The 22,120-nt window shown below is 46.4% G+C and overlaps 1 protein-coding gene across 2 annotated transcripts in view; it reads left to right on the plus strand.

Moving 5' to 3' along the window:
* The window catches only part of DNAH7 (dynein axonemal heavy chain 7), a 1,158,398-nt gene that overhangs the window by 179,312 nt on the left and 956,966 nt on the right, over positions 1-22,120 (plus strand). For both annotated transcript variants that reach the window (XM_069225862.1, XM_069225863.1), the window contains one exon: positions 17,423-17,695. In XM_069225862.1, the coding sequence (XP_069081963.1) occupies positions 17,423-17,695 (273 nt within the window). The remainder of the gene's footprint in view (positions 1-17,422; positions 17,696-22,120) is intronic.

Consider the following 22,120-nt stretch of genomic DNA (forward strand, 5'->3'; position numbering starts at 1 on the left):
TCTATGGATCGCTTCTTGACCGTGCCCTCCAATATGACTATCTTAGGGTTTGGATACAAAGCAAGCTGTGAAAATCGAGACCACCATGAGCCAGTATATTGGAACAGTCATACATGTTTTCAATAAATGGGGACGAAGACTGGTAGAGTCAGCTGTTCGAGCATATAAAATTAAAGCTCTGGCTGCTAGCTTATATGGAGCTGAAATTTTAGGGTTCAAGAAGAAACTAGGGCTGCAGTTCCTCCGGTGCTTATTACATCTTTATCCTCTGACTCCAAACACTGCACATAGAGTAGAGTTGGGCATGTGCAGCACTGAAGCTTTGATTGCCCTGAAACTTATCTGTAGTAGGCCCCTTTGTGGACTAATCTAAAGCTGGGAACTTACTTTAAAGCTTTTCTCACTGATGGCCTGCCAAAATGCCCCCAAACTGCGATGGCTGAACCACATTGCCAAAGCTCTAAATGGAATGGGCTGTGCTGCATCTTGGAATCTCCCTGAGTCAATGAACAGATCAAGCCCATCAACAAAAAGTCAATATTGGGAACACTTTTAGGCCAATCACAGCACACAAGGAGTAAAATTGTTTAAACAGTTCTCGAGAATTTGAACCACGATTCCTATGAAAAAATGTCTATGGACTCCATATACTCATAGGCAAAAAGGATTTAGAGTTGGGACGTTGGCATTTTTGGCTTACACAATTCCTAGACATGCTCAGGCCAGGCCATTGAAACAGCACATTTAAAGGCAAGGAAATTGTGTTACACTTTACGTTCCTATGCACCAATTCATTGCAAGCAAGGAAACTGTACCTTCACCCTCTTTTCGTAAAACACATCAAGCGCTGCAGGGAGGCCATGTCTTTATACTATCGGACTGACTCTTAAGCTTTTTCTTCTGCCAGTAGTTTTGTTTTCGCAGCTTTGGTTAGCTACTAGGCTTGGTTGAGACTAGTTGCAGCTCGTGGGGCGTGGAAGGGGCAGCGCGGGCGTGGAAGGGGCAGCGCAGTGCCGGGGGTTGACAGTTTATTATTGTTTTCTGGTAAAGGTTTTGTAGCTGCCGCTGCTGGCAGGGGGCAACACTCCTCCGCCTTCTGCGCCCCCCGTGTGCCACGCCACCCGCACCTTCCACAAGCCACTACTGAGAGTACCTGGACCATAGTTGCCAATAACTGAGCTCCTGTTAGATCAGTATTTGTTCCAGATACCTGCAAGCCCATACTCTCCTTCATAACCCTGCCCATGTTTGTCTACTGAGAATTCTTGGTTGCCCTTGCCTTGTCAGTTTTTTTGTGCAGTTAGTCAGGAATTAAGCTCAATAGTTCTTGAAAGGTTTATTTTGTAAATCTACATCCAGCTAGTGCTGAGGTCCCCACTCAGTGGTCGCTCTGGCAGTCTCTGGATCTCTCACAGGGTTCTGCAATTCAGCCCAGGTTCTGTATCTGTTCCTGCCTTTCAGAACAATCACAGTTAGGTCATGTTTCCCATCAATCAGTATTTGGGGGGCTTTAAAGGGCATGAACACTCACCTTCATGTGTTGGCACAAAGCATTGATTCAGACCTTAATATCTAGCAAGCCCCCAGGTACTCCATTTGCCTGTACCCTCTTGAGCAAGCCATCATCAAAATCAATGGGCACCCCCTAGTCATTGGCATCCCCACCCAGACTACCAAGCTTCCTCACCGCTCTGCTTGTTGTTTTCGCTGCAGTGGGGCGAATTACAACTTTGCTGTGATTCCCTAAGGACCAGAAGATCAGCATCACTATCTGAGAATCCACAAAGGCCTCTGCCCTGGCAAAGACACAAGACCCAAGTAAGCAACAGAAAAAGGTCCCTTTTTTACTCAAGTCGGTGACTGCAAGAGTCTTTCTCTCTCATCGGTCGCTTCACCGGTCAGTCAGTTCAACCTGTCTCTCAACCGGCATACCAATAGTATACCCAGTACCTCAATGGACTGAAGAGTTCTCTCTTCAGGATCTGAGAAGGAGGAGCTCCGTCTTACGTGCCCTGCCATTCTGAGGGCTCTGAAGGGGTTTATCAGCTCCCAGTGGCGGAACGTCAGGCCCGTGGGAGTCAGGGCATCTTCGCCACTGACAGCTGGTCTGTCTCCCAGCTGTAGAGACCAGTCTCCTCACTCAGTGATGACTGCAAGCTACCTCCACCAGTCCAGCAGGACACGCTACCACCCAGCCACTGCCATTTTGTTTACAGTGGAGTAGGCCGCTTCTAACTTACACACTTGGTGGGTAGGCATGTTATCTCATCAGGCTATGTTCCATCAGGCTTCTGGGAGGCAGGGAGTCCCCAGTTATGCCTGGTATGGGCAAAGGATAGACCAGGTTTGGGGAGGAGGTTTTAGGAGTTCAGGTTCAGTGCATGTTGTCGGCATTCTTGCCCCACCATCCAATATACGACTTTAGCATCAACTGTTCAGTGCAGGTCCCGATACACAACATTAGTCCTCTAATGTCTAGTGCATCCTCTCCATCATCACTTTCATCTCCCAGTGTGTTCTCCCCATATGTAGTGTGAGAACCCAGTGAACTGTGCAACTGCCCTTGGCATGGCTTACTTTCTAGTTCCCACCGCAGATTCTTTGCGTGCATGTTTAGCTCCCAATGTCCAGTGTAATCTGTTTGTGAACTTGCAATCTTACCATGCTCACACCACCTGCCACTTTGTTTGTCGCAGCACTGATTAAGGAGGTCAGCAGAGCAAGGTTGCTTAGGACTGGTGGTGGCCAGTTGTGCTCTTGCCTCCTGCTCACAAGAGGGAAGGAAAGATAGGCAGCAGTGCATGTCAGTGGTGATGCTTTGAACTTTCTGTGCTATTGGTGATGCATTATCTTTTGCTTTACATTTTACCCTTTGGACATGTCAATGAGAGGAAAGGGTTCCATAATATACCTCTTTCTAACTTCCCAGGACAAAATAGAATGCCAGAGGAGGAACAAGGTGTTTGAGTTCTAATTATTTTTGCCGCCTTATGCTCTTCAACAGACATATATTTGCTGCAGGTGTGGGATAAAGTGGGAAACTACCCAATATAACGTAGGTTTTTAGTGACTCTGATATATGACCTCTGAGGCGGTGCTGGAATAGAGTGGGATCCAGCTGGATTCCAGATAATGCAGCTATTCTTGACTCGTACCTGGGCAAGGCCTGTCGAATTGCTCTGTTTGTGACGCAGTCCAGGTTTCAAACCTCCAGAACAGAGCATCACTACCAGCATAAATGCATCGTGGTAGCCTTGCAGTGTTATGTAAATGTCATCCTTAACATACCATCAGTCCGTTTGTCCAAAGTGCATCCTGGCTGGGAGCATTGGGACTTACACCAAGCAAAACTGGAGCCCAGCTCACCAGAGGAAACTAAACTAGAAGTGGAAGGTCACTTTCCGAGCTACCAAGAGATGAACTGAAAGACTGTTTTATATTTTCTTATGGTCAGTATATATGTAGGTCCGTGAGTGCTCTGGGACAATTCAAGTATTTCTGTTAATGTTTGAAGTACACTTGGTATTATAACACAACAGAAAGAAAAAAGGGAGCACACTGCCTCACACTCAAGCAAAAAGTTAGCCCCAATGCATCATGGTAAATGCAGTCACTTCGTTTTGTGCTGAAAAAGTAATCAAAAGTCTTTCACCTAAGTAGGTGCAGCAAGTGCTGTGTATCTCTGGACACGTGTTTCTAGGTTTAGCCCGTCATCAGCAGAGAGCAGCCAAGTCTGTGGGGTTGCTTGAAATGCCGCCAAAAGTCTTCTCGGGTTTATGTACCACTCACTGGCGCACAGGTGCCTCTCCAGAGCTCGTCAGCTCGTTAGCTCAAGGGAGCAGTCATTGGACAAAAAGAAAAAAGGGAGCACACTGCCTCACACTCAAGCAAAAAGTTAGCCCCAATGCATCATGGTAAATGCAGTCACTTCGTTTTGTGCTGAAAAAGTAATCAAAAGTCTTTCACCTAAGTAGGTGCAGCAAGTGCTGTGTATCTCTGGACACGTGTTTCTAGGTTTAGCCCGTCATCAGCAGAGAGCAGCCAAGTCTGTGGGGTTGCTTGAAATGCCGCCAAAAGTCTTCTCGGGTTTATGTACCACTCACTGGCGCACAGGTGCCTCTCCAGAGCTCGTCAGCTCGTTAGCTCAAGGGAGCAGTCATTGGACAAAAAGAAAAAAGGGAGCACACTGCCTCACACTCAAGCAAAAAGTTAGCCCCAATGCATCATGGTAAATGCAGTCACTTCGTTTTGTGCTGAAAAAGTAATCAAAAGTCTTTCACCTAAGTAGGTGCAGCAAGTGCTGTGTATCTCTGGACACGTGTTTCTAGGTTTAGCCCGTCATCAGCAGAGAGCAGCCAAGTCTGTGGGGTTGCTTGAAATGCCGCCAAAAGTCTTCTCGGGTTTATGTACCACTCACTGGCGCACAGGTGCCTCTCCAGAGCTCGTCAGCTCGTTAGCTCAAGGGAGCAGTCATTGGACAAAAAGAAAAAAGGGAGCACACTGCCTCACACTCAAGCAAAAAGTTAGCCCCAATGCATCATGGTAAATGCAGTCACTTCGTTTTGTGCTGAAAAAGTAATCAAAAGTCTTTCACCTAAGTAGGTGCAGCAAGTGCTGTGTATCTCTGGACACGTGTTTCTAGGTTTAGCCCGTCATCAGCAGAGAGCAGCCAAGTCTGTGGGGTTGCTTGAAATGCCGCCAAAAGTCTTCTCGGGTTTATGTACCACTCACTGGCGCACAGGTGCCTCTCCAGAGCTCGTCAGCTCGTTAGCTCAAGGGAGCAGTCATTGGACAAAAAGAAAAAAGGGAGCACACTGCCTCACACTCAAGCAAAAAGTTAGCCCCAATGCATCATGGTAAATGCAGTCACTTCGTTTTGTGCTGAAAAAGTAATCAAAAGTCTTTCACCTAAGTAGGTGCAGCAAGTGCTGTGTATCTCTGGACACGTGTTTCTAGGTTTAGCCCGTCATCAGCAGAGAGCAGCCAAGTCTGTGGGGTTGCTTGAAATGCCGCCAAAAGTCTTCTCGGGTTTATGTACCACTCACTGGCGCACAGGTGCCTCTCCAGAGCTCGTCAGCTCGTTAGCTCAAGGGAGCAGTCATTGGACAAAAAGAAAAAAGGGAGCACACTGCCTCACACTCAAGCAAAAAGTTAGCCCCAATGCATCATGGTAAATGCAGTCACTTCGTTTTGTGCTGAAAAAGTAATCAAAAGTCTTTCACCTAAGTAGGTGCAGCAAGTGCTGTGTATCTCTGGACACGTGTTTCTAGGTTTAGCCCGTCATCAGCAGAGAGCAGCCAAGTCTGTGGGGTTGCTTGAAATGCCGCCAAAAGTCTTCTCGGGTTTATGTACCACTCACTGGCGCACAGGTGCCTCTCCAGAGCTCGTCAGCTCGTTAGCTCAAGGGAGCAGTCATTGGACAAAAAGAAAAAAGGGAGCACACTGCCTCACACTCAAGCAAAAAGTTAGCCCCAATGCATCATGGTAAATGCAGTCACTTCGTTTTGTGCTGAAAAAGTAATCAAAAGTCTTTCACCTAAGTAGGTGCAGCAAGTGCTGTGTATCTCTGGACACGTGTTTCTAGGTTTAGCCCGTCATCAGCAGAGAGCAGCCAAGTCTGTGGGGTTGCTTGAAATGCCGCCAAAAGTCTTCTCGGGTTTATGTACCACTCACTGGCGCACAGGTGCCTCTCCAGAGCTCGTCAGCTCGTTAGCTCAAGGGAGCAGTCATTGGACAAAAAGAAAAAAGGGAGCACACTGCCTCACACTCAAGCAAAAAGTTAGCCCCAATGCATCATGGTAAATGCAGTCACTTCGTTTTGTGCTGAAAAAGTAATCAAAAGTCTTTCACCTAAGTAGGTGCAGCAAGTGCTGTGTATCTCTGGACACGTGTTTCTAGGTTTAGCCCGTCATCAGCAGAGAGCAGCCAAGTCTGTGGGGTTGCTTGAAATGCCGCCAAAAGTCTTCTCGGGTTTATGTACCACTCACTGGCGCACAGGTGCCTCTCCAGAGCTCGTCAGCTCGTTAGCTCAAGGGAGCAGTCATTGGACAAAAAGAAAAAAGGGAGCACACTGCCTCACACTCAAGCAAAAAGTTAGCCCCAATGCATCATGGTAAATGCAGTCACTTCGTTTTGTGCTGAAAAAGTAATCAAAAGTCTTTCACCTAAGTAGGTGCAGCAAGTGCTGTGTATCTCTGGACACGTGTTTCTAGGTTTAGCCCGTCATCAGCAGAGAGCAGCCAAGTCTGTGGGGTTGCTTGAAATGCCGCCAAAAGTCTTCTCGGGTTTATGTACCACTCACTGGCGCACAGGTGCCTCTCCAGAGCTCGTCAGCTCGTTAGCTCAAGGGAGCAGTCATTGGACAAAAAGAAAAAAGGGAGCACACTGCCTCACACTCAAGCAAAAAGTTAGCCCCAATGCATCATGGTAAATGCAGTCACTTCGTTTTGTGCTGAAAAAGTAATCAAAAGTCTTTCACCTAAGTAGGTGCAGCAAGTGCTGTGTATCTCTGGACACGTGTTTCTAGGTTTAGCCCGTCATCAGCAGAGAGCAGCCAAGTCTGTGGGGTTGCTTGAAATGCCGCCAAAAGTCTTCTCGGGTTTATGTACCACTCACTGGCGCACAGGTGCCTCTCCAGAGCTCGTCAGCTCGTTAGCTCAAGGGAGCAGTCATTGGACAAAAAGAAAAAAGGGAGCACACTGCCTCACACTCAAGCAAAAAGTTAGCCCCAATGCATCATGGTAAATGCAGTCACTTCGTTTTGTGCTGAAAAAGTAATCAAAAGTCTTTCACCTAAGTAGGTGCAGCAAGTGCTGTGTATCTCTGGACACGTGTTTCTAGGTTTAGCCCGTCATCAGCAGAGAGCAGCCAAGTCTGTGGGGTTGCTTGAAATGCCGCCAAAAGTCTTCTCGGGTTTATGTACCACTCACTGGCGCACAGGTGCCTCTCCAGAGCTCGTCAGCTCGTTAGCTCAAGGGAGCAGTCATTGGACAAAAAGAAAAAAGGGAGCACACTGCCTCACACTCAAGCAAAAAGTTAGCCCCAATGCATCATGGTAAATGCAGTCACTTCGTTTTGTGCTGAAAAAGTAATCAAAAGTCTTTCACCTAAGTAGGTGCAGCAAGTGCTGTGTATCTCTGGACACGTGTTTCTAGGTTTAGCCCGTCATCAGCAGAGAGCAGCCAAGTCTGTGGGGTTGCTTGAAATGCCGCCAAAAGTCTTCTCGGGTTTATGTACCACTCACTGGCGCACAGGTGCCTCTCCAGAGCTCGTCAGCTCGTTAGCTCAAGGGAGCAGTCATTGGACAAAAAGAAAAAAGGGAGCACACTGCCTCACACTCAAGCAAAAAGTTAGCCCCAATGCATCATGGTAAATGCAGTCACTTCGTTTTGTGCTGAAAAAGTAATCAAAAGTCTTTCACCTAAGTAGGTGCAGCAAGTGCTGTGTATCTCTGGACACGTGTTTCTAGGTTTAGCCCGTCATCAGCAGAGAGCAGCCAAGTCTGTGGGGTTGCTTGAAATGCCGCCAAAAGTCTTCTCGGGTTTATGTACCACTCACTGGCGCACAGGTGCCTCTCCAGAGCTCGTCAGCTCGTTAGCTCAAGGGAGCAGTCATTGGACAAAAAGAAAAAAGGGAGCACACTGCCTCACACTCAAGCAAAAAGTTAGCCCCAATGCATCATGGTAAATGCAGTCACTTCGTTTTGTGCTGAAAAAGTAATCAAAAGTCTTTCACCTAAGTAGGTGCAGCAAGTGCTGTGTATCTCTGGACTTTCGGAATGGACTACGAATTCGACTGCATTTACCATGATGCATTGGGGTTGGACTTTGTTGCTGGAGTGTAGGCAGTGTGCTCCCTTTCTTTGTAATTTTGTCTTTGGACGGCTGCCTTGAGCCACGGCTGACGAGCCTTGGGAGGCACCTGTGCGCCATGAGAGGTACATAAACCTGAGAAAACATTTGGCGGCATTTCAAGCAAGCCCCTATACCATGCTGCTCCCTGCTGATGATGGGCTAAACCCAGAAACACGTGTACAGGGATAAACAGCACTTGCTGCGCCTACAGAGGTGAAAGACTTTATTACTTTCGGAATGGACTACGAATTCGACTGCATTTACCATGATGCATTGGGGTTGGACTTTGTTGCTGGAGTGTAGGCAGTGTGCTCCCTTTCTTTGTAATTTTGTCTTTGGACGGCTGCCTTGAGCCACGGCTGACGAGCCTTGGGAGGCACCTGTGCGCCATGAGAGGTACATAAACCTGAGAAAACATTTGGCGGCATTTCAAGCAAGCCCCTATACCATGCTGCTCCCTGCTGATGATGGGCTAAACCCAGAAACACGTGTACAGGGATAAACAGCACTTGCTGCGCCTACAGAGGTGAAAGACTTTATTACTTTCGGAATGGACTACGAATTCGACTGCATTTACCATGATGCATTGGGGTTGGACTTTGTTGCTGGAGTGTAGGCAGTGTGCTCCCTTTCTTTGTAATTTTGTCTTTGGACGGCTGCCTTGAGCCACGGCTGACGAGCCTTGGGAGGCACCTGTGCGCCATGAGAGGTACATAAACCTGAGAAAACATTTGGCGGCATTTCAAGCAAGCCCCTATACCATGCTGCTCCCTGCTGATGATGGGCTAAACCCAGAAACACGTGTACAGGGATAAACAGCACTTGCTGCGCCTACAGAGGTGAAAGACTTTATTACTTTCGGAATGGACTACGAATTCGACTGCATTTACCATGATGCATTGGGGTTGGACTTTGTTGCTGGAGTGTAGGCAGTGTGCTCCCTTTCTTTGTAATTTTGTCTTTGGACGGCTGCCTTGAGCCACGGCTGACGAGCCTTGGGAGGCACCTGTGCGCCATGAGAGGTACATAAACCTGAGAAAACATTTGGCGGCATTTCAAGCAAGCCCCTATACCATGCTGCTCCCTGCTGATGATGGGCTAAACCCAGAAACACGTGTACAGGGATAAACAGCACTTGCTGCGCCTACAGAGGTGAAAGACTTTATTACTTTCGGAATGGACTACGAATTCGACTGCATTTACCATGATGCATTGGGGTTGGACTTTGTTGCTGGAGTGTAGGCAGTGTGCTCCCTTTCTTTGTAATTTTGTCTTTGGACGGCTGCCTTGAGCCACGGCTGACGAGCCTTGGGAGGCACCTGTGCGCCATGAGAGGTACATAAACCTGAGAAAACATTTGGCGGCATTTCAAGCAAGCCCCTATACCATGCTGCTCCCTGCTGATGATGGGCTAAACCCAGAAACACGTGTACAGGGATAAACAGCACTTGCTGCGCCTACAGAGGTGAAAGACTTTATTACTTTCGGAATGGACTACGAATTCGACTGCATTTACCATGATGCATTGGGGTTGGACTTTGTTGCTGGAGTGTAGGCAGTGTGCTCCCTTTCTTTGTAATTTTGTCTTTGGACGGCTGCCTTGAGCCACGGCTGACGAGCCTTGGGAGGCACCTGTGCGCCATGAGAGGTACATAAACCTGAGAAAACATTTGGCGGCATTTCAAGCAAGCCCCTATACCATGCTGCTCCCTGCTGATGATGGGCTAAACCCAGAAACACGTGTACAGGGATAAACAGCACTTGCTGCGCCTACAGAGGTGAAAGACTTTATTACTTTCGGAATGGACTACGAATTCGACTGCATTTACCATGATGCATTGGGGTTGGACTTTGTTGCTGGAGTGTAGGCAGTGTGCTCCCTTTCTTTGTAATTTTGTCTTTGGACGGCTGCCTTGAGCCACGGCTGACGAGCCTTGGGAGGCACCTGTGCGCCATGAGAGGTACATAAACCTGAGAAAACATTTGGCGGCATTTCAAGCAAGCCCCTATACCATGCTGCTCCCTGCTGATGATGGGCTAAACCCAGAAACACGTGTACAGGGATAAACAGCACTTGCTGCGCCTACAGAGGTGAAAGACTTTATTACTTTCGGAATGGACTACGAATTCGACTGCATTTACCATGATGCATTGGGGTTGGACTTTGTTGCTGGAGTGTAGGCAGTGTGCTCCCTTTCTTTGTAATTTTGTCTTTGGACGGCTGCCTTGAGCCACGGCTGACGAGCCTTGGGAGGCACCTGTGCGCCATGAGAGGTACATAAACCTGAGAAAACATTTGGCGGCATTTCAAGCAAGCCCCTATACCATGCTGCTCCCTGCTGATGATGGGCTAAACCCAGAAACACGTGTACAGGGATAAACAGCACTTGCTGCGCCTACAGAGGTGAAAGACTTTATTACTTTCGGAATGGACTACGAATTCGACTGCATTTACCATGATGCATTGGGGTTGGACTTTGTTGCTGGAGTGTAGGCAGTGTGCTCCCTTTCTTTGTAATTTTGTCTTTGGACGGCTGCCTTGAGCCACGGCTGACGAGCCTTGGGAGGCACCTGTGCGCCATGAGAGGTACATAAACCTGAGAAAACATTTGGCGGCATTTCAAGCAAGCCCCTATACCATGCTGCTCCCTGCTGATGATGGGCTAAACCCAGAAACACGTGTACAGGGATAAACAGCACTTGCTGCGCCTACAGAGGTGAAAGACTTTATTACTTTCGGAATGGACTACGAATTCGACTGCATTTACCATGATGCATTGGGGTTGGACTTTGTTGCTGGAGTGTAGGCAGTGTGCTCCCTTTCTTTGTAATTTTGTCTTTGGACGGCTGCCTTGAGCCACGGCTGACGAGCCTTGGGAGGCACCTGTGCGCCATGAGAGGTACATAAACCTGAGAAAACATTTGGCGGCATTTCAAGCAAGCCCCTATACCATGCTGCTCCCTGCTGATGATGGGCTAAACCCAGAAACACGTGTACAGGGATAAACAGCACTTGCTGCGCCTACAGAGGTGAAAGACTTTATTACTTTCGGAATGGACTACGAATTCGACTGCATTTACCATGATGCATTGGGGTTGGACTTTGTTGCTGGAGTGTAGGCAGTGTGCTCCCTTTCTTTGTAATTTTGTCTTTGGACGGCTGCCTTGAGCCACGGCTGACGAGCCTTGGGAGGCACCTGTGCGCCATGAGAGGTACATAAACCTGAGAAAACATTTGGCGGCATTTCAAGCAAGCCCCTATACCATGCTGCTCCCTGCTGATGATGGGCTAAACCCAGAAACACGTGTACAGGGATAAACAGCACTTGCTGCGCCTACAGAGGTGAAAGACTTTATTACTTTCGGAATGGACTACGAATTCGACTGCATTTACCATGATGCATTGGGGTTGGACTTTGTTGCTGGAGTGTAGGCAGTGTGCTCCCTTTCTTTGTAATTTTATAACACAACAGCAATGGAATATTTTGAGAGCGAATAGTTGTGTAGTAGTTGATTAGTATTCAATTATATTTACCTTAGAAAAAATTAAATACTGCGTTAAAAACTTCAAGGTTTCAAACTTATGCTTTGTAAGGGATTATTTGAAAGTAATGGATAATATGTTCAAGTATTCTTACCACATTTGTGCCTTGTGACCTGGCGACAATCTGTGACCTAAATGTTACATCCTGTGGTCTGAAGTAGACATATTAACTCTCTGTGCTATTTATGGCCAGAGATGGTACATGAAAACCGCATTAACAAGCAGAGGTAATTTACCACTATTATACCTTGGCATTTGCTGGATGAACATTGATCTCTGCAGTATGTGCCTTAACCCTGATGTTTTCAGTGGCCAGGTCCTGCTTGATGAAAAAATGGGAATGTTGACACTAACACATAAGGGCTTTATGTTTCTCTCATTTGTGAGCTCCCTCATGCAAAAAAATCCAGAAGCCCCTAAAAAGAGAAAAACAAGCATCTGCAAAGCAACCGGTCTCGCGTTTGCTCGTGTTAGAGCTGATAGCGTTGTAAACTCCTAACCCGACCTTTCACCTATCGGCAAAAGTGCATTTATGTACGTAACCCGAAAAAGTGCAATTAACTGTGTAAAGCGCTCGACTTCTGCCACGCGAAATCGCGCTAGGAAAATAGAGAAAAAGTAGTCCACGAGCCAGACAGAAAACAGCGAGCCTTGCATGTTTTTTGTACTTTGTCGATGCACTCGAGGAGGGTTAGCCACCGGAAAAGGCATGACGTATGCATGCCTTCGACTAATGAAAGCAAGCAGATTTTAAAAGGCAAGCCCACGAACCAAAGAAAAACACTGAGGTGACGTCGACAGGGCTGTGAGCCCTTTTCTAATACCTAAAGCGTCTCGCGAGCGATACGCATGCTCGGGCGCATGCGATGCAGGCTCGCCCTTGAAACTGGTGTAACCAGGTTGGAGATGGTTCCTGGCTGACCTAGGGGGAGGGAATGCGAAGGTGTAGAAGTACCAGGGTCACTAGCAGGGCCAGGAGACCAGGAAGACTAGGACTAACCCAAGAGGAACAGAATCACAAGGGCAGTCAGGATCAGGATTAAGAGGATCAGGCCAGGAGGACCAGAGCCAGTTGAATACGTAAATCAAGAACATGAAAACCAAATGGTCTAGGGCTGGGAGGACAAGGATCCAAAAGACCAAGGGCATCAGGACAAGGAAGACCAGGTGGGCCAGTGCCAAGCCGTGCAGTGCTGTGCCAAGAGGAACAAGATTAGGGGGACAAGGAACAGGGGAGTCAGGACTTTGGAGACCAGCACTGGGGGGGATGATAACGAATAAGGGCATCAGGAGGAGGAAGAAGAGAAAGAACAGGACCAGGCCTAGAAAGGTCAGGTACCTCACCAAGACCATTTGGATCAACAATCGTAGCAAGAGGAGGATCATAGCCAGGAGGAACAAGATGGTCAGGCCACTAAGACTAAGGCTGTGAGGCCTAGGAGGACAAAAAAACAAAAGAACAAGGATAATGAAGGCAAGAGCCAGAACCAAGAGGACCAAGACCATGAGAGCCAGGACAGGAAAACACAGTGGGCTGGGGCCAAGAGCAACTGGATCAGATAGATCAGGACCCTACAGACCAATATCAACAGAACCAGCATCCTGAGGATTAGGACTGAGAGGATCAAAAGAGGTGGAGAACTGGGCTTTGGAGGGCCAAAAACAGGCAGGACCAAGAATAAGACCAGGACCCAGAGGAGCACTACAAAGAGGAGAATCAAGACCAGGGGGACCAGGGACACCAGAACAAGAATGTCCAGAAGGATGATGGACCATTGAACGGAGGCCATATTTCGAATTAAAACAGGGCCTGAATGAGATTGAAATGACTACGAGCAGTGCCAAAACCAGAAGGACCATGAAGACTTGGAGGATCATAAATAGGGGGAGCAGAAGGACCTGTTCAAGACAGAATTAGGAGGATACCAGGAGGTAGTTTAGGTGATGGGGAGAAGGACTTAGACCAGGTGGAATATGACTGAGAGAAGGGAGGTCAGGACAAGACCTAAAGGAAAAGGACCTGGAGGACAAGGATTATACCCTGAACAAACAGGACTAGAGTGCAGGGGAGGATAAGATGTATTAGAAATGCCAGAAAATCTGGGACAAGAAAGGCTAGGTCAGGGCCTAGAATATGTCCTGGACCAGGAGGGACACCAGCAGGAAAAGGAGGACCAGAAGAAGGAGGACTAGGAATACAAGCAGCAAAAAGAGGATGGCATAACCAGAATGAAGAGAAGGATCTAGCAGATGAATTATCATAACGAGGAAGAAAAGGAGCAGGAAAAAGACAGCTTTTCTGCTGTGGTTTATTTCATGTGCGCATTTATTTAAACCATTGCTTGCTAACAAGTATTGTTTGCTAATGAACCATTTTTGTTTGCTAATAAATATACATTGCTAAATTGTTGAATAAATATTGCTGAACTGTCTGTCACACGTTGAATGTGTCACTTACTTCATCGTGCAAAAGCTTCTGATTGCGAGTAATCAGTGTAAGTCGGTACATTTGTTACCAACCCAGCACAACACTGCACCCATCTTATGAGATCCCACAGGAAACATGTTCCATTTCCAGTACAGCTCTAAGGTGAGTATTGCTACGGGCAGTGTTGTAGTAGCTTCTCCTTCCTGAAACACTGTGCTTCATCCAAAGAAGTCTTGATCCTACCGTTTCATCATTCAGGCGGCCCAGCCAGTGATCTTTGCATCTTCCTAACACTCTCTACCCCTATTAACTTGTTCAGCTAGCCAGGGACCTTAATATAGCAGATTTGGCACCTGCACAAAGTGCACATGCTGCCATTTGCCATTGAAGGACTGCATTTTCTTAAACAAGAATTTGCCACATCTAATCTATGTTATCCCTTGGGAGGTTACAGCAAAGTTCATCAGTAGGTAGGGGTGTGTTGAAGGCAATCCATATTTTGCGTAGTTTGATTTTTGAAATGCTGTGTTCTGTCTTAGAACATTGAAAATATGTGAGCCAAGAGCAGTTTTCTTCTGTGCATGTGTGAAACCACTGTCAATCAAACTAGGATACTGTCTAAGATGGAAGCTATTTCTTTTTTGCCAGGGTATTATGAAAGGACACTAGAGCATTGTGTGCAAAGATGTTTTGTTAGTGTAGGAAGTTGGCTCTGTACATACTATCTCCCTAGTCCAAGGGTTACCCTTAGAGGGTGATAGTGGCAAAATTATATAATACTAATGCTCTATTTTGTGGTAGTGTGGTGGAGCAGTAGGCTTATCAGAGAGTAGTGTTAAGCATTTGTTGTACACACACAGGCATTAAATGAGGAACACAAACTCAGACTTAACTCAAAGCCAATATGTTTTTATATAGAAAAATATATTTTCTTAATTTATTTTTAGAACCACAAGATTCAAATTTGAATTAAGTACATAAAATTCAAGGTACTTCTCACAGGGAAGTATGGAACTTTGATTTAAAAGAGTAGTACACACAGTTTTGGTTAAAATGGCAATAAGCTATTTTAAAAGTGGACACTGCAAAAATCAACAGTTCCTGGGGGATGTAAGTTTGGTTAGGTTTCTCAGGTAAGTAAAACCACTTACACAGTTAGTCTCCTAGGCATAGGCAGCCCACCGTTGGGGGTTCAACGCAACCCCAACGCCACAGCACCAGCAACACAGGGCCGGTCAGGTGCAGAGGTCAAAGGAGGGCCCAAAACACATAGGCACCTGCTCCGGTTCCAGTCTGCTAGCAGGTAAGTACTTGTGTCCTCGGGGAGCAGACTAGGGGGGTTTTGTAGACTACTGAGGGGGAAACACACAAGCACACAAAACACACCCACAGCGGCACAGGGGCAGCCGGGTGCAGTGTGCAAAGTAGGCGTCGGGTTTGCTATTGAAAGCAATGGAGAGACTCAGGGTCACTCTGGCGATGCAGGCAGGGCACACAGGGGTTCTCGGGCCAGCCACCAACTGGGCTCGGATGAGAGCCTCCTCCTGGTCACTTCTGCACTGGTAGGTGGTTCCTCTTGGTCCTGGGGGCTGCGGGTGCAGTGCTTGGTCCAGGTGTCGGGTTCCTTTGTTACCAGGCAGTCGCGGTCAGGGGGAGCCTCTGGATCCTCTCTGCAGGCGTCGCTGTGGGGATGTAGTGGGGTCGACTCACGTTGTCCACGTCGTTGGAGTCGCCTGGGATTCCTCTCTGCAGTGTTTGTTGTCCTGGACTCAAGCCAGGTGCAGAGTGTGAAGACTCACGCTGCTGGAGGGAAGTAAGTGTCTCTTTAAAGTTGTTTCAAAGTTGCAAGTTTGCTGCTGTTTCTGAATAGTGCCACTGTTCTCAGGAGGTTCTTGGTCCTTTGGGTGCAGGACAGTCCTCTGAGTCCTCAGAGGTCGCTGGTCCCGCTGGATTCATCGCTGTGCAGGTTCTTTGAGTCTGGAGACAGGCCGGTAGGGCTGGGGCCAAGTCAGTTGTCGTCTCCATCGTCTCTGCAGGGCTTTCAGGTCAGCAGTCCTTCTTTTTGTTGTAAGTTGCAGGAATCTGATTTCCTGGGTTCAGAGTCACCCCTAAATACTAAATTTAGGGGGTGTTTAGGTCTGGGGGGCAGTAGCCAATGACTACTGCCCTGGAGGGTAGCTATACCCTCTTTGTGCCTCCTCACTGAGGGGAGGGGGACACATCCCTTTTCCTATTGGGGGAATCCTCCAAAACCAAGATGGAGGATTTCTAAAGGCAGGTGTCACCTCAGCTCAGGGCACCTTAGGGGCTGTCGTGACTGCTATGTGACTCCTCCTTGTTTTTCTCATTATCTCCCCTGGACTTGCCACCAAAAGTGGGGGCTGTATCCAGGGGGTGGGCACCTCCACTAGCTGGAGTGCCCTGGGGCATTGTAACACGAAGATTGAGCCTTTGAGGCTCACTGCTAGGTGTTACAGTTCCTGCAGGGGGAAGGTGTTAAGCACCTCCACCCAGTGCAGGCTTTGTATCTGGCCTCAGAGGGCACAAAGGCTCTCACCGCAGGGGGTCAGAAACTCGTCTCAGTGGAAGGCTGGCACAGACCAGTCAGTCCTGCAGTGAAGGATTGGCTAAAATACAGGGGGCAACTTTGCCCTCTGTGTGCATTTGTTTTTATAAATCCAGCACTGGCATCAGTGTGGGTTTATTATTCTTAGATGTTTGATACCAAACTTCCTAGTATTCAGTGTAGCCATTATGGAGCTGTGGAGTTCGTTTTGACAAACTCCTAGACCATATACTTAATATGGCCACACTGTACTTACAATGTCTAAGAACAGACGTAGACACTGTAGGGGCATATTGCTCATGCAGCTATGCCCTCACCTGTGGTATAGTGCACCCTGCCTTAGGGCTGTATGGCCTGCTAGAGGGGCGATTACCTATGCCACAGGCAGTATTTTGTGTGCATGGCACCCTGAGGGGGATGCCATGTCGACTTTGCCTTTTTCTCCCCACTAACACACACAATATGCAATGGCAGTGTGCATGTGTAAGGTGAGGGGTCCGTTAGGGTGGCACAACACATGCTGCAGCCCATAGGGACCTACAGGGTACCACTGGTACCTTTTTCAAGGGACTTATCTATGTGCCAGGGATGTGCCAATTGTGGAAGAATGGTACATTTTTAAGTGAAAGAATGCTGGTGCTTGGGCCTGGTTAGCAGGGTGCCACCACACTTCTCATTCAAGTCTGCATCAATATCAGGCAACAAGCGGGGGGTCACTGCAACAGGGAGCCATTTTCCTACAGTTATTAATGGTCGTTCCTACTTGTTAAGCACACCTGATTCCTACGGTTTTACTGAGATGGTTGCTTTTGAGAACAGTGAAGGGCACATTATTGCAACTTGTCTTAAAGGGCATGTTTTATTATTCTTTATGTCCCCAAAGTGAAAACTGCAGTTAGTTAAATTTGTGACTCAACACCATGCCCGGCAACTGAATTGTGTACATTTGAGCTCTTGCTAATGTAGGTATCATTTATTGTCAATGTTTTTTTGTTTTGTGTTTTAAATGTAAATCCTTTGTTTTTGTTTAGACCGGAAACAAGCAAAATGCCACTTTGAAGCCAATCATTTTAGATGAAATCCTGGAAGAGCACAAGATGAAGATCAAAGAAGAGGTCGCCAAGGAGAGCCACCTGCCAAGAGAGCATGTTAATCTGTATGACAAGTACAACTCGCTCATCAGCAAGCAGGCAGATCTGGACGTGGATCAGTTTTTGACAGAAGAACACACCTTCGATGAGACCATGAGGGAAGTGATCAAGTATCAAATGCTCACCGACGAGATAAATTACACATCTAGAAAGGTGAAGTTTACTTTCAAATTGTTTCTCTAGGTTTGCCATGAAAGGGAAAATAAATGTGGCCCAAAAAAGCATGAACAATTACCCTAATACAAACACATTCACTCATTTGTAAGCAGCGTACAAGCGCTGCCAATGACAGTTCCAACACGTCTACTAATCAGCACACTCCTACAAGTGACATTTTAGACTGTTTCAGGCCCCCACAGTTATAAGAATGGCTTGGGTGACAAGTGTTAGCCATTTAATGTATATTGAAATAATAAACAGCTGTTGCTATGCAGCGTCACCATGTGGCAGACTTTCATAAGAGCCAGTGTTGACAATGTAGTGCCGGTGCCAAGCATCGGAATCCACCAGCTCAATTTAAGCAATGCCTTTGCTCGCATTCCCTGTTTAATAGGATTTCATCTGACAGCACAGATTTCCCACCATGTTCTCTGGTTAAATCCTTCTATGTTTTTTTAAGAGCTAATGACCACTCCTGAGATTCCTTGAGAGAATCGTCTCTAGGCACTGGTCTGGGTTTGCTTTTTTTCTTCTACCAGTGTATCACCAGTGGCAGGTGGAGCACTTCAATGTCACAGATAGAGCTTTGTGACTCTTTCATATCTTATGTCTGTAGGGCTCCTGGCTGTTGGTGATGCCAGTTTCTGTTTTTCATGCCTCCATTTACTTGAGATCTGGACTTGTAGAGAAAAAGAATGGGAAGCCAAATATTTGGTGGCAAAGTTGAAGAGTAAGTCAAGACCCACATCCAGGGGACACTGACCTGCTCCAGGACAAGAAGCTGTTCTTCTTTGGGAGCATAAGACGAAACACCAGAGATCACACATCCATTGTAGTAAAGAAAGAAGATCAAAGGATAAAACATTGGGATTTATTACAAGTTTGGCAGAGCAGGACATCCGCTCAAAGTCCTGTCTGTGTGTTTTAATGTCCCATTGACATCAATGCACTCTCAGTATGGCAAATGGGACATCACCCCAACTCTAAATAAGGCCCTTAGCTGTCTTTTAACAAGTTCCAGTGTTGGAGCCCCTCTCTAGGATTTCTTTGCTGCTGCCAGCTATTTTATACCTTGAGCATGTACTAGCCTGCAAGCTCTGCAGTACTAGAGTATTCTTTACTATTTACTACCATTTTTTAGGGAAAGGAGGAAGCTCTAAGACACATTGGAAACCTGGAATCTCTGTTGCCCACTTGAGAATGATCATAAATAGAACATTATAGTTCACTCAAGTAGCTATAACTTGCATCCTTGCCACGTACTGCTTATGACCTCACATGATACATCACTCATGACATGTTTTATAATGTCATTCATAATATCATAGATGACAATTTAAATGACATAATTGATGACATCACTGTTTATGGCAGCATACGAACGTACACGCCAAGTGAGGAATTATTACAGAAATTTATCTGGGATTACCGATCTCCCCGGTTTCTTAAGTTCTTAGTGGACACTCCTGGTCCTGCTCTTAATGCCCAAATAGTCCCCACCCTCAGAGTTACCAATATCCCTGGTATACCTAACCCCAGATTTGGGAAAATCCTAGCCCATTTCCCAGCCCACTGGTACTTATGTTCAGCAGGTTTTGCTCCAACAGGGTTGGTAAGAGTACAATTATCCTATAGGAATTGATGGGGGAATGCTATTGTTGGATTGTCCCAAACAATGTTGCCCTCTCCCCCTTTGTCCATTCTTCATAAAATATTAAATGGAGAAAGATGAATGTACCTATCATTTGCTGAATTCCATGCAAATTCTTGAAATGGCACCAGAGTTATTGATCCAATATTTCCATATCCCATTAGACTAACCATCTCAAACATAAATACTGGTCAACTTATTCTGTAATGTTTAAGTATTTCTGATGGCTGCTCAAGTAGTCTATTGTACTATCAAAAGCTGGAAACTATATTCAGGGTCTTCTCAGTAGCACCAGAGTGCTGTCACTTGAATCAAAATAACACAATTCGCTGTGCTCCCTGTCAGTATACCATCTACTTGTTAAAATGGCATATATTTTTTAAATGATATAGCTGCTTAAAGATTTACCATCTTTTACTACCACCCAACCCTGAACTCTAAAATTACTTGTTATACTGCTCCTAAAATCTAAAATTACCCTTGCCACTCTTTAACACCACACACCCTTAAAATTATCCTTTACATAATTTACCACTATCCACCCCAAACCCTAAAATTGCCCTTACCACGGCAAACCCTAATATTACCCTCACCACTCCTAAACTTGTGACCCGTAATCCCTAAAGTTGCAGCTGCCACCCTTTTACCTCTACCCTCCCCAAAACCCTAAAATTGCCCTTACCGCCCTTTACAAATCGCCAGCCCCAAACAATAAATGTATCTGTACCAACACTTAACCCCCTAAATTAACCTTACCACTCTTTACCACTACCTGCCCTATACCCTAATTTCCCCCCTACCAGCCTTTACTACTACCAGCCCCTAAAGCTAAAATTACCCATATTACCCTTAACACTTGTAAACCATACCATCACCCTTACCATCTTTTACCACTACCCACCTCAAACCCAAAATTCACCTTAATACCCTTTACCATTACCCATCCCTATACTCTACAACTACCCATGCCAGCCTTTGCCACTATCCCCCAAACCTAAAATTACCATTGACACCATTTATCACTACCCACCCCAAACACTAAAATGACCCTTATCACACCTAAACTCTAAAATGACACTTACGTTCCCTAAACCCTAAAATTACCCTTGCTATCCTTTACCACTATGCACTGCTAATCCCTGGAATTACCCTTAACATCATTTACTGCTACCCATCCTAAATCCTAAAACTACCATTACCACCCCTAAACCCTAAAACTAGCCTTATCAACCATAAACTCTAAAATTAACCTTCCACCCTTTACCGCTCCCCGCCTCAATCCTAAAATTACCCTAACCACCCTTTACCACAACCCATCCCTAATCAATAAATGATCCCTTAAAAACAAGAACCCTAAATTAACCTTTCCACAGCAGTATCCACCCCTAAACCCTAAATTATCCCCTTCCCATCCAAACCAAGCCCCTAAACCTACAATTACCCTTATCAGCCCTAAACCCTAGAATTACCTTTACAACATGTAACCCCTAAAATTACCATTACCACCCTTGACCACTAGCCAGCCAAAACTCTAAAATTACCCTTACCACCCCCTAACTCCTAAAAATACCCTAAACACCCATAAATGCAAAAATTACCCTTACCACCGTTTACCACTACCCACCCATAAAGCCCAAAATTACCCTTACTACCCTTTACCGTTACCCACCCTTCAAACATATACAAACTTAAATTAAAGGCGGTTCCGGGAATCTAGTAGTGCAGTCCTGTGCCAAGTTTTCAGTTCTTTCCTAAATTTCAACAATTCAGAGATGGAGGAACAAGAGAAAAGCAGCATATTCCAAAAATGAAATGCCTGTTCCAAAAAGGTTCTACCACCCTGTCCGGAGGGGAAGGAGTTTGGGACAAGAAAAAGACTAGCATCTGAAGAACACAGTATGTGCACAGGATTATTGTAAGACATTGGGTTACTTGTGAAAATAGGGTGAACCCCTACTCAAGCAGAAACCACAATCCTTGTCTAGGTTAAGGCACAAACAAGCCCCAAATTAACCTGTGCTCAGCCCTCTGGTAGCTTGGCACAGAGCAGTCAGGCTTATCTTAGAGACATTATGTAGAGTATTTGTTCAGCACTTCAAACAGTAGTAAAGTAAAAAAAAAAAAAAAAAACAACACAAGAAAAATCCCATCCCAATTTAGGAAAATAGAGTAATTTTAATAAATAAATTAAGACCAAAACTACAAACAATTCAATCAGCAGAAGTGTAAACAGTGCCAAAAAGCAGCTAGAGCCAACTGTGGTTATCTGGTCACGCCGGATCGGGACAAAGTCACAGTTCAGGTTAACCATGATGGAGCGTTGGACGGCTGCAGTGACCCAGTTAGGCCAGCTGAACACAGTACCTTTATCCTTGTTACGAGGAGATACGAAGTCCTGTGCTGAGGATGCATCGCCCAGCAGAAGCAATGCGAGGTCCAGGCGAAGAAGTGCATCATGCAGTGGCAATTCCGGGGAGCTGTGAAGTGCGTGGCAATGTCTATGCATGGAGATGCATCACTCAGCAGGAGTTCCCATGAGTTGCATTGGTTAAGGCAATGTCCTTCGTGGAGATGTCACGAAGCGGCTGTTTCTTTGGGCTGTGTTTATTGAGGCAATGTCGTAGCGTGGAGATACGTTGGCTCTGATGGGCTGCAATGGGTGATGTGAAGTCCTTGCATTAGAAAAGCCTGCTCAGCAGGCGTGGTGCATCAGTTCAGAGAGCAATGCATTTAGCAGGAAAGGTGATGCCCAATGAATAAGGGCTGCA

Source organism: Pleurodeles waltl, chromosome 3_1, assembly GCF_031143425.1.
Source record: "Pleurodeles waltl isolate 20211129_DDA chromosome 3_1, aPleWal1.hap1.20221129, whole genome shotgun sequence".
Classification (NCBI taxonomy): Eukaryota; Metazoa; Chordata; class Amphibia; order Caudata; family Salamandridae; genus Pleurodeles; species Pleurodeles waltl.